This window comes from Zingiber officinale, chromosome 7A, assembly GCF_018446385.1.
Source record: "Zingiber officinale cultivar Zhangliang chromosome 7A, Zo_v1.1, whole genome shotgun sequence".
In the NCBI taxonomy this organism is placed as follows: Eukaryota; Viridiplantae; Streptophyta; class Magnoliopsida; order Zingiberales; family Zingiberaceae; genus Zingiber; species Zingiber officinale.
Window position 1 is genome coordinate 130,884,775 of NC_055998.1, and position 12,637 is coordinate 130,897,411.

Genomic DNA, 12,637 nt, shown 5'->3' on the forward strand with positions numbered 1-12,637 from the left:
TCTTTCCTCTCCGGTATTGAATGCATCGTTGACGTGGTGATGGATCAGGTGGTCGCTCACAAGCTGTCCACGATCAAGAACGCCGACCAAATTGCGGTGGTCGATTCCGGAAGGATCGTCGAGATCGGCACCCACGACGAGCTCATCGCTCAGAGTAACAGCCACTACTCGCGCCTGGTGAAGCTGCAGAGGATTTCGAGCAATCTCGATCCGGAGCCGGAATCCTTCCGCCCTTCCTCCGTCGCGAGGAGCAGCGCGAGCCGCCTCAGCGTCACAAAAGCCAGCCCCTCTTCCTTCTCGGCCTTCTCCGAGGAGCAATCTACCATCGCCGCCACCGCCCCTGCGCCATCCTTCTCCCGGCTCCTTGCGATGAACGCGCCCGAGTGGAAGCAGGCCGTCGTCGGCAGCCTCTCCGCCATCGTATTTGGCTCCATACAGCCCATCTACGCGCTCTCGATCGGCGGCATGATCGCCGCCTTCTTCCTCCAGGACCACAACGAGATGAAAGCCGCCATCCGCCGCTATGCTCTAATTTTCTCCTCCCTCTCACTGGTTTCGATCCTGGTCAATCTGTTGCAGCACTACAGCTTCGCCTACATGGGCGAGCGATTGACGAAGCGTGTTCGGATCCGGGCGCTGGAAAAGATCCTAACTTTCGAGGTGGCGTGGTTCGACGACGACGCGCACTCCAGCGGCGCGCTGTGCTCGCGGCTGAGCAACGAGGCGGCGCTGGTAAAGACGTTGGTCGCAGACCGCGTGTCCCTGCTGCTCCAGACCGCCTCCGGGGTGGTCGTCGCCATGACCATGGGGTTGATCATCGCCTGGAAGCTCGCCCTGGTCATGATCGCGATCCAGCCGTCGACGATGATCTGCCACTACGCCAAGAAGGTGGTGCTGTCGCGGGTATCGGTGGCGCTAGCGAAGGCGCAACACAGCAGCACGCAGATCGCCGTCGAGGCCGTGTACAACCACCGGATGGTGACTTCCTTCGGGTGCGCCGACAAGGTGCTGGAGCTGTTCACAGAGGCGCAAGAGGAGCCGGTGAGGGCGTCGAGGAAGAAGGCGTGGGTGGCGGGCCTGGCGACAGGAAGCTCGCCCTGCCTGTCGTTTTTGGCGTGGGCGTTGGACTTCTGGTACGGAGGTAGATTGGCGCAGTCCGGCGAGATATCCGCCGGAGACGTGTTCAAGACCTTCTTCATTTTGGTTAGCACGGGGAAGATGATCGCCGAGGCCGGCAGCATGACTTCCGACCTGGCCAAGGGCGCCACCGCTGTGGCGTCGGTGTTCGAGGTGTTGGACCGGCAGTCCTTCATACCAGCTTCTTCCTCCTCCTCCGCTTCTTCTAATGGCGAGAGTAAGAAGATACACGGGAAGATCGAGATCCGGAAGGTCGACTTCGCGTACCCAGCGCGGCCGCAGTGCCCGGTGCTGCGTGGCTTCAGCTTGGAGGTGAAGGCCGGGACGAGCATGGCCTTGGTCGGCCGGAGCGGCTGTGGCAAGTCCACCGTCGTCAGCCTGATCCAGCGCTTCTACGACGTCGACCGCGGCGTCGTCCGCATCGACAACACCGACGTCCGGGAGCTCGACCTGATCTGGTTCCGCGGCTTCACCGCCCTGGTCAGCCAAGACCCGGTCCTCTTCTCCGGCACCGTCCGCGACAACATCGCCCTGGGCAAACCCAACTCCACCGAGGACGAGATCGTCGAAGCCGCACGAGCCGCCAATGCCCATGACTTCATCTCGTAATAACAATCACAATCATTCCAATTAAACGCAACCAACAGATTAGATTGATGATCACAAATGTGCATGAAAATGAAATGAAATGCAGATCGCTCAAGGATGGATACGGAACCAACTGCGGGGAGCGGGGGGTGCAGCTGTCGGGAGGGCAGAAGCAGAGGATCTCGATCGCGAGGGCGATCGTGCGGAACCCGACGATCCTGCTGCTGGACGAGGCGACGAGCGCGCTGGACGTGGAGTCGGAGAGGGCGGTGCAGGAGGCGCTAGACCGGATCATGGTGGGGAGGACGACGGTGGTGGTGGCGCACCGCCTGAACACCATCAAGAATCTCGATTCCATCGCTTTTCTCGGCGAGGGGAAGGTGATGGAGCGGGGGAGCTACGCGCAGCTGATCGCCAAGAAGGGCGCCTTCTTCGACATCGCCGCTCTATCTGCCTGATGAACGCCCCCCTGGAGGAGGGACGCCAAGAATAGTATGTATACATTTCCATAGATTCTGTGCATGCGTGCGCAAGTAAAGCGAATCTTTCGTAATTAACTGCCTACGGACAAAACTCTTTAAAACAAAATAAAATAAAATAAAATAAAAAATCCTTTTAATGTTTTAGAAAACAATTTGGTCTTATCTTGAGAGTTGAATTACAGAAGCAACTTATCGTTCGCACAAAAATGGATAAGAATAAATACAAATCCGTAAACCTACATTTCTCGTGAATCTTGTTTGGGAATGCCTCACTTAGGAGATATCAAGCTAGTCAAACTTGTAAACATCTTTTGGCCTGAGAATGCATATTGCTCGTTTGCTTGGCAGATCCAAACATTACAATCTTATATACGCATGCTGCTGGTCAAACTCTATTCACCATGAAAATTCTTTGAATTGCTGAAGATCTGGAGCAGTATACAATGTTGGCCTCAAACGACCTTCCCTTTCAATTTTCTCAAAACTGAAGACTTCTCGATGCAATTGAGGCCCTGCATTTAGTAGTTAGATGGATCAAACCACACGACAAAGAAAGTATAAAAGGTAAGCTCAAACCATGCTTGACGGCATCTGACAGCCTCCTGCCGAACAGCCCTCTTTCGATCATCCAGAGCGGTAGCAACAGCTTTAAGAACCTGAAAAGGTAGTAAGGGCGTAGAGCATCGATTTTTAATATAAGCCTCTGACGGGAAAAATGAGGCGTCAACTATCAAACAAATGACAGTCAGTGAGCAAATACCCTTGGTCGGAATGGAAAAATCCTTGCATGAGGAAGAACTGACATGGCCACTAGGCATTGAATCGCAGTCTCACGGACAATCTGAGACAGAATTCAGCACGAACCTTTCTAACTGAACTTGTTTAAAAGAGAATTACTTGTAATGCCAGAGAGAAGTTACAAATTGAAGCAACTATTCAGTCAAGTTACAAGGTTTTATGGATTAAAACTGAGGCTTGAGCACATGAGATGTCCACTAGATAGAAAGTGCAAACTGCAAACTTTAGTGTAATGTGATGCTTAAGGCATCCATGATCGACACTACTAATTCATGAAACTTATAAATCAAGAGGCCTGAAATAAGCTACCAGATGTAGGAGTAAGTGAACGCTTCTGTATACCAATTGAAAGTTCACAACTGGGAAACCTGATCTGATTAAGTCCACATTGCAAGTTATAGAACGAATACAACACAAAAGGTAGGTCTGCCTACTGATACTTGAAGGCTAGCACAATGTATCTAATGATCAATGGCCATTAAGAATGGTATTAGTCAACTATATCAAGTTTGTAACAACAATTGGTAAAAATGGGACCCAGGTTGAAGATGTATTAACTTATAGCTTAGTAAAACCAATGGAATGCAAGGACAGTTCACAGTGAACCTGCCTCCAGTGTTCCATCTACACTCCTGTACAGTAGCTAGTAGCAAAGGAAAGGTGTTTAATACACGATACAGCATGTCAGCCATGTATGTTAGATACTCTATTATCCCAATATGTTGCCATAATCCGTAGGAATGGTAGGCGAGATTTGTGGAAAGAATTGATGTGGAAAATTCTATCTCATTCAGAATGGGAATACCCAATTATATACAAAAATTACAATAGAAGCGAGAATAAGAAACTAATTATTCCTAAAGATATCTTTTTAACTAAATCCCTTGATTTCCTACTCTACGCTCACTGTTTATTTCTGTACTAGCTGGGAAAATTGTTCACAGCTGTTTGGCACAACTATTTATTTCTATACAAGCTGCAAAAGCTGTTCAAGTTCGACACTCCCCCTCAAGCTAGGAATAGATGTTTTCCATTCCCGACTTGACTGTATGAAATCTAGAACTACTCAGTCCCTTTGTTAACACATCATCCAATTGTAATTTTGAAAGGACATATGACATACACACTAATCCTTCCTCCAATTTTTCCTTAATGAAATGTATATCAATTTCAATATGCTTAGCCCTATCATGCTGAATAGGATTATGAGCAATATTGATAGCTGACTTATTGTCACAATAGAGTTTCATAGGGCATTCCCATTTGATTTTCAAATCATCGAGAATAATTTTCAACCAGTAGTTCACATAATCCTTGAGTAATGGCTCTAAATTTTGTTTCGAAGATCTTGCCACTACATTTTGCTTCTTGCTCCTCCATGTCACCAGATTACTACCAAGGAAAGTACAACATCCGGTAGTTGATCTTCTATCCACTAGAGAACCTACATAGTCTGCATCTATGTAAACTTCTAAAGCTAGTGTCTCATTTCTCTTGAACAAAATTTCCTTTCTCAGAGTGCCTTTCAAGTAATGTAATACTTTGTAAGCAGCTTGAAGATGAGATTCTCTTGGATCATGCATGAATTGGCTGATTACACTCAGAGCATATGCTATGTCTGGACGAGTGTGAGCAAGGTATATGACTCTACCAACCAACCTTTGATACATTTTTCTTAACAACAGTTGGTTCTTCCTTAGCTTCTCCTATCTTGTGATTTGGATCCATTGGACTAGAAGTTAGCTTACACTGAATCTTCTCTATTTCAACTAACAGATCAGTCACATAATTGAGAAATAAAAAATCCTTGGGTAGAGTATGCTACCTCAATATCAAAGAAGTACTTCAATTTGCCCAATTCCTTTATTTCAAACTCTTCTATCACTTGCTACTTTAAATCTTGTTTTTCCTTTTCATCATTTCTAATTACAATGATATCATCTACATAGACTAGAAGAATCGTCACCTTCCCTGAAGTTGAGTGCTTAATAAAGAGAGTATGGTCCCCTTGGCTTTGGATATACCCAGACTTTTTCATGAGTTTTGTAAATCTTCCAAACCATGCCCTAAAAGATTGTTTTAGACCATAAAGAGTCTTCCTCAATTTACATACTTTGTTACCAATATCCCTTGCAAATCCTGTGTGAGGTTCATATAAATCTCTTCATCTAAATTTCCATGGAGAAATGCATTCTTCACATTATACTGTAAAAGTTGCTAGTTATAAAGTGTGCAGCCAAAGATAGTAGAACTCTGCCAGTATTCATTTTTGCAACTAGAGGAAAGGTCTCCTGATAATCTACTCCATAAGTCTGAGTATAACCTTTTGCCACCAACTCTCACTTACAATTAACAATGTTCTTCCCCTTTGGCTTCTCAACAAGCTCCTATGTCTTATTCTTTTCTAATGCATCCATTTCCTCCCTCATGGCATCCCTCCATTTGCTTTTTGACAATGCCTCATAAATAGTATTAGGAATCATCATGGTATTTAGACTCTATGAATCTTTTGCGTGCTGGTGATAGATGTTTAAGAGAAACATAGTGAGATAGCAGGTAGAGAGGGTGTTTGATGCATTCTCTAGTGCCTTTTCTAACCGCAATAGGAAGGTCAAAGCTATCTATTAAGTCAATGGATGATTCAGCGGGTTGTAAAGGTGGGTCAGATCTTACCATGATCCAAGCATCAGGGTCGGAGATTTGTGGTTGAGGTTCTTGGACTTGTATCGCTTGTGGAGCGGCGGCCTTTCTCCTTGAATACACTCGAGGGATACTTGGAGTATCACAAGAAACACTTGGAGGAGACTTACTTGATGGAACTTGGGCTGAGGTTATAAGTGTAGAAAATTTGAGAATTGGGTGTTATATGGTCTCTGGCATCCAAGTGAGTTATCAAGAAACTTGTTTGAGGTATTCATACAAAAAGGAAGTGAGGGGATACCTAAGAGAGTCAAAGAGCACGCATGGACGATTTATCAAGAGAACCCAACAATCCTCAAAGTTTCTCAATTTCTACACTGTTAAATCTGCCTGGGTTTGAATTGTCTTTGGTACGGAATTGCTCGATCAAGTGTGCCTGAAGTTTGTTTAGCCCACGACGACTTCTCTATTCTCAACTTGGTGGTTTACCAAGTAGTTTCCAACATGTCTCGTAGGTGTGGCGTGGTTTCTTATCGTAGTTGCACCAAAGATAGGCTTTATTGTCTTTAATCGGAGTCACACCACACTTATCTTTCTCCTGCGAATCAATTTTGGCAGCAAGGCTGATCGAGCCATGGGTTGGGGCTCAAGCATCACACTTCGTCAACTTTCCTCAGCCTAGAGTAGAGAAATTGCCTCTGCTAAAGACAGTATGCAGTCTTTGCCAAAGATTTAGATCATGACTTGATCAAATTCAGGATTTAAGCCAGCTAACAATCATATACATGCTCCTTTTTAATAAAATTCTTCAAAACGGTAGCATCTACAACACATTGTATCTCAATTACTTGGTAGTAATCGAGTTCTTGCCACATATTTTGTAAAAATGTGGCATATTCAGTGGCCAATTTATCTCCATGCTTAGTAGCACTCGCTTTGACTTTGAGTTCATAAACTTGGGCAACATTACAGATTATGGCTTTTGAGTAAGTGCGGGTAATGCAATTCCAAATTTCACTAGTAGTAGAGAGAAACATATATGTATCACTGATGGATGGTTCCATAGAATCCCATAACCAAGACATAATCATAGTCTTCTTCATCCCATGCCCCAAAAATTGGATCAGTCGTGGCACGTCCTATCCCAAGGATATGTCTAAGTTTCCCTCTACCTTTGATATGGCTAAGTTTCCCTCTACCTTTGAGATACGTACGAACAACCCGAGACCATTCAAGTAGCTCTTCTCGTTAAGTCTATTGGAAGCCCGAATATTCTACAGATCAACAATTTTCTAGACTAAACTACAATCATCAAATACAATAGATTGGCTAGGCTTATCGGAGATGGTTGTTTGAGAATCGGTCATGATGAAGGAATGCAGAAGTAGAAAAAAAAAAGATAGAATTAGCAATGACGGCTAAGCTCTGATACTATGTGGAAAGAATTGATGTGGAAAATTCTATCTCATTCAGAATGGGAATATCCATTAGTATATACAAAAATTAAAATAGAAGAGAGAATAGGAAACTAATTATTCTTAAAAATATCTTTCTAATTAAATTCCTTGATTTCCTACTTTGTGCTCACAGCTGTTTATTTATGTACAAGCTGGGAAAACTGTTCGCGACCATTCGACACAGCTATTTATTTCTGTACAAGCTGTAAAAATTGTTCAACAAAATTAAATAGTCCAGTAACTCAAAATGTTACAATTCAAGCCACTTCCTATGGTCTTGTACCATCCAAGTTTTATGTCAATTGCAATATCCAAGCACTTGAAGTTATTGAATGAGATAATTGAATGATTGATTCCATCAAAAATGACAGCTAGAAATGATTTAATAGATTTCATTCAATAAGACAATTTTCTTGCAGCTTAAGATACAGTTAAATCAACATAGATTTTTACCATCAAATCGGGGTAGGAAATCAGTTTGATAAGACACTCAATAACTGTATGTATGTTTTCCAATATGGTCACTTTACCTGCAAAAGCATGCAATTTCAATGTCATTATTATGGAAGTTGAAATAATCGATCTGGATAATCAGTTCAGCCCAGACATGTTCAAAGATAAATGATTTTCACCAAATCCGATTTCGATTGTATGCTCTGTAAACAAGCCCAAGTGCAATATGTATCCTTTAAATTGGGTTCACCCATCAAAAAGACTCAAGCCACAAGAGTTGGAATGCAAGCAAAATGGTATTGCTCTTGAATTCCAAGTAAAAAATGATGCCAGTATTCACAATTAATCATCAGTAATTGGATCAGTTTTGGTCACCAAAAAAATCTGAATCCAAATTGAGATCCAAAATTAACAAAGGGAAATCAAGAAAAAAAAAAACATTTTCATGTTGGTCAGATTAGGAAGCTCAGTAAACCCTTATTCACCTTAGGGAGGTGTAGTGGTCATTTTGAGTCATCCATTCTGAAGCCCAAACAAAGTGTTGGAAATCATCCATTTAATACAAAGAAGAAGAACTGAATTGGCTCATAAAATTTAATCGCTTTGCTGTTTAAAGAGACTTAAACGTTGCTCAAGGCTTTGTTTGAGCACTGATGAAGCCATGAAAAGAAACAATTGAAAAACTTAAGGGTGCGTTTGGTTTGCACCGTTTTCATTTTCATTTTCTTGAAAACGCGCGTTTTCTAGAAAACAGAAAACGACTTTTTGTCATTCTCTGTTTTTCTAGAAAACGATAGCCAATTTTTTAGAAAACGTGCGCGAAAAACGCAAACCAAACACCGTTTTTCAGAAAACGCGCGTTTTCCAGAAAATGAAAATGGAAAACGCGCGTACCAAACACCCCCTAAGTTATTTGGGAACCAAGACCTTGTAATGTTTTCAGACAGAAGAAGGGAGAAAAAGCATTATGATTCCTAGGTATTGTCCTGTACTGAAGGATCATAGATGGCAGATAGAAAGCTTACTAGAATTTTAAAAAAATGTAATTTGATGTGCTTTTATGTACTTTTATGAGACTGTATTAACATACAACAGGGTAATGATAATCTAAGAAAACTAGTCTATTTAGATGATAGAAAGCATGGTTCACACTATGAAAGAACTATATGATTATGAGAAAGAAGACTTAACTGTTTCTTAGATTATTGCAGTCCCATTCACAAGTACCAATATTTATTTTGTTAAAATGAATGAGAAATGAAATTACACAATCAACATGTTCAAATTCTAGATATATAATAAGAAACATAAGCATAAAATTTTCTCACCATTATCATCCATCAGAATTCCAGATAAGACTAGTAGTAGGCTGTATACTATTTTTTTATGTGAAGTTTCAGACCCCGAAATAGCTAAGGTATCGAGTAGAGCAGGTATGATCTACAAGGAGACAAGATACTTTGTTGACATTATAAATTGAAGAAGAGGCATACTGAACAAACCAACAACAAAATGCAATTTAAATGCATGATCTAAGTTCAAAACAAACTACAAAGTTTCTGATGTCAACCTTCTTGGATTCAGCAAGCACTGCAGCCAATGGTGTGTCTGAAATAATGTGTCCAAGAGCACGGTATAATGCTATCCTGAAGTTTAATTGCAGCGTTAAGTAACCTTAAACTACAAATATAAAAAACAGTATAATTAACAAAATAACGTGTCGACGAAAACAAAAAAGGGATTTGCTCTTGCCAATGACATTAACTGTCACATTGAAGGAAAAAAAGGTTATGGAATGCTGAACTCAGTAAACTAATGTCTAACTTCTATGTTACTCGGACTTGATTATAAGTATATCTAACAGAAGTATTAGATCTAGGTGTCTGATACAGTAGTTACCAAAAATTTTCTCATGAAATCAATGGGTATGTCGGTGTTTGACTCAGAGTGTCAGATGTATAACATGTGTATGGAGATAGATAAACAGGCAGGGCAATAGAGTCTACCAGATGCAAAATCCTTTCATGTATATATCCTAAAGATGCTGAATTCCAAGTCACTTGCAAATAAATGAAGGCATACGTGGTTATTTTGTCTTGAAAGGACCCTAGCATGATTGATTGTCAATTGGCATTAGTTGTCACAACCCTTTAGTTGACAAGAACAGACAAAAAAATTATTGCCAGACATTGGGGGAAATGATTTACAACTACTCTCATCCAAGTCTAGTTATGCCTGCAGGTAAGATTCTGAGACATAGCCGAAAGCTTAGTGCTATCATTTTACTAATTCCCATAATACAATCATGAATCTAGAATAGAAAATCAGGCTAGACACTCAATTAAATAATGATATTCCATTGACAAAATTAAAAAACAATAAGGGTAAAGTTAATTTCCAAATAGTTACAACTTCACAGCATCGAGTAATAATTACCCTCCACTATTACTTTAACTTCATCATCTTGGATTGTATGTGTTTTTAAGGAAAAAGTTAACTTTCATCAAATCGTGATTCCCAATGGATTGCATATGGTGCAACTTAAATGAACCAAGTGAAGGATACGAAGCACTAGGCATGCAAGGCCCACTACAATATTGATTAAATCACTAAGATCATTTGAATCTGAAAGGATGAAATGTATCAATGCATAGAATCTGGAAGGTTACAGCAATGAAGATTAAAAATTTAAACCCATAGAATAAGTTAGAAACTGGCATTCCTAAGAGAATTTAGGACAACAGGTTTTCAATTCATTGAGCAAGTTACAAATTCCATTTCTAAGATATCATTCTCAGGGAGATTTTTGCCTAAAATTAACAATAAGGGTCTGTTTGTTTCACAGAAAATAACTTACGTGTAAAAAAAAATTCAAGGAGAAATTATACACAAAGTGATTACAGGAAACTATTTTCACCTGTTTAGTGGTATTCAACCTTGAGACGACCATAGAGGGGGGGCAAGAGGGATGGTGCTAAGTTCAAAGTGAGAGATGGAGGCACAAGGGAGATGACAATGAGGATTGCAGAGGGGATCGAAGAGGCAAAGTTAAGTTCAGCATGGGTGCGATGCAGGCTAGACGGAGTTGGACACCTCGAAGGCTCAATTGGGAGAGGGGAGACCTAACTCAGATGGTTGGTGTGGGGTTGGGGAAATGTTTTAGTTTCAAGAAGTCATTTCCCCAAATTGATTGCAATTTTTAGTCATGCAAAACTATGGAGAACAGGAAAAAAAGTAGTCTAGGAAAATATTTTTCTAATGAACCCCAAGAAAACTACAATAATGTCACACATCACCATCATGAGCACAAAAAGTTCTTTAGTAGATCTTGATTTAGGCTAGTCTAGAGGGGTGAAGCATTGCATGAGATTAAGATCAAAGTAAATCCACAATTAATGAATGCAAAATTTGAAAATCATTTGAATAATATTGCAGGCATGGAGATGACTTAGACAAAGCATATTAAATAACAAAACATCAAGTGAGAAGATAAATACTTTTTACTTGTTGAACCTGATTCTTTGATTGAAGAGAGAAGGATCGGCAGCATGCTTGAGAAAAAACGTTGTTTATAAAGTGGCCTTATTGTTGCATGGAACTTCTTATTTAAACAGTCTTCTGAATCATTCAGAAGCACATGGAATGCATCGGCTGCAGATGTTGCCAAAGAGGAATTCCATTCCATCCCAACACCTTTTCCATTCTCTTTCTGTTGTTGAAGTGTAATATCCTCATTACTGTCAGAAACTAGACATTTCATAAGAAACATTGCAATTTCTGTTACTTTCTCATGTCCTCTCATAAGCAAACCTTTTCCAACCCATGCCATCCCAAGGACAATAGACCTCTGGGAACAAATATCTCTGTCAAGAAAATTGTATTGTTTCAAATGGCTGTTGCTTTCTAAAGTCCATAAACAAAGTTTTAGGATGTCTTCACACGCCTGATCCAAAGAAAGCCTAGCTGAAATTTCTGGTTCATTAATACTGGAAGGACATTTATTAACCATAGATGCCAGAGCTTGAGCTGCTGGCAGATTTCCTTCAGGTAGAAGAATCAGAAACAAGTTCAAAATTACTTTCATATCTGTCAAAGGAGTCTGGGAACGAAGTGCTATCACGACTGATCCAAAAAGAGATGCAATCCATTTATCTCGACAAGAGAGGGCAATAATTCCATGAATACTTTGAAAAGGTTGTGCTTTAAGAAAGTCCATTGATAAAATAACGCAGTGAGCTTTTTTTAGAATCAGGGACTGGTTTTCCACTGTACAACCAGCCACGAGAAGCTTCATTGTTATCATAACCTGGTCAAGAACCTTCTAAAACCAGAGACATATCATAAAAAATGTTGTGTTGAAAATATACTCAATAAGTCTGAAATGTGTTTTGACTCAATAATACAATACATAGATGCCCTAACGTTAGGTTAAAATAATTACCAAGCTTTATTTGCATACCTGCATAGTTACATCAGTGTTGAAAACAGATACATTTTCAAGTTGATTCCAAATATTGATGGAAAATTGAACTGCAACATCATCAAAACTCCCAGAAGAACAGCATCTAGAATCAAAGTTAGTAATGAATCAGCAAGGAGAGTCAATCAGCTAAACCTTACAAAACATCTAGTTTATGATTACATGAACTCAGAAGCCTACAAAATCTACAAATGCATGCAAAAAACTAGTATCCTTTCATATGATATACACATATATCAAGCTACAGGGAGAATTTCAAAAAAAAAAAAGAGTTCTGCTGCAAGTATATAAGAAAGTGTTGAAGCTAGGAGGCTCCATGCCCATTAATTCCATGGAAAATGTGGTAGTTCAATAAATAAATATAAAATTGATCTCTTTCCAAAGAGCCAATCAATTTCAACATGGTACCCTTGTAGGAGGTCTGGAGTTGAAACTTTACCAGTATCAAATAAAAAAAAAAGGCCTGTGATTTATGGTGGACGTGAGGAAGCATGTTGAAGCTAGGAAGCTCCATACACATTAATACCACATGAACAAATGTGGTAGTCCAATATATAAACGTAAAATTGAACCCTATTCTAAGAGCTGAAGCTTTTGGAACA

At 40.6% G+C, this 12,637-nt stretch overlaps 2 protein-coding genes across 9 annotated transcripts in view; one reads left to right on the forward strand and one right to left on the reverse strand.

Annotated features, from left to right (window-relative positions):
• The window catches only part of LOC122002579 (putative ABC transporter B family member 8), a 22,429-nt gene extending 20,070 nt beyond the window's left edge, over nucleotides 1-2,359 (forward strand). Inside the window, exons 6-7 of the mRNA XM_042557793.1 lie at nucleotides 49-1,742; nucleotides 1,832-2,359. Coding sequence (XP_042413727.1) covers nucleotides 49-1,742; nucleotides 1,832-2,183 — 2,046 coding nt within the window. The 3' untranslated portion in view covers nucleotides 2,184-2,359. The remainder of the gene's footprint in view (nucleotides 1-48; nucleotides 1,743-1,831) is intronic.
• Nucleotides 2,324-12,637, reverse strand: part of LOC122002580 (MMS19 nucleotide excision repair protein homolog) — a 26,111-nt gene continuing 15,797 nt past the window's right edge. For 5 of the 8 annotated variants that reach the window (XM_042557797.1, XM_042557798.1, XM_042557794.1 and 2 more), the window contains 8 exons: nucleotides 12,015-12,120; nucleotides 11,053-11,876; nucleotides 9,126-9,201; nucleotides 8,884-8,995; nucleotides 7,556-7,632; nucleotides 2,968-3,048; nucleotides 2,784-2,863; nucleotides 2,324-2,719 (listed from right to left, as the gene is read on the reverse strand). In XM_042557797.1, coding sequence (XP_042413731.1) covers nucleotides 2,686-2,719; nucleotides 2,784-2,863; nucleotides 2,968-3,048; nucleotides 7,556-7,632; nucleotides 8,884-8,995; nucleotides 9,126-9,201; nucleotides 11,053-11,876; nucleotides 12,015-12,120 — 1,390 coding nt within the window. In that variant the 3' untranslated portion in view covers nucleotides 2,324-2,685. Of the gene's footprint in view, nucleotides 2,720-2,783; nucleotides 2,864-2,967; nucleotides 3,049-7,555; nucleotides 7,633-8,883; nucleotides 8,996-9,125; nucleotides 9,202-11,052; nucleotides 11,877-12,014; nucleotides 12,121-12,637 lie in introns of those variants that run through there. The other 3 variants (XM_042557796.1, XM_042557795.1, XR_006117678.1) reach the window with 3 other exon arrangements.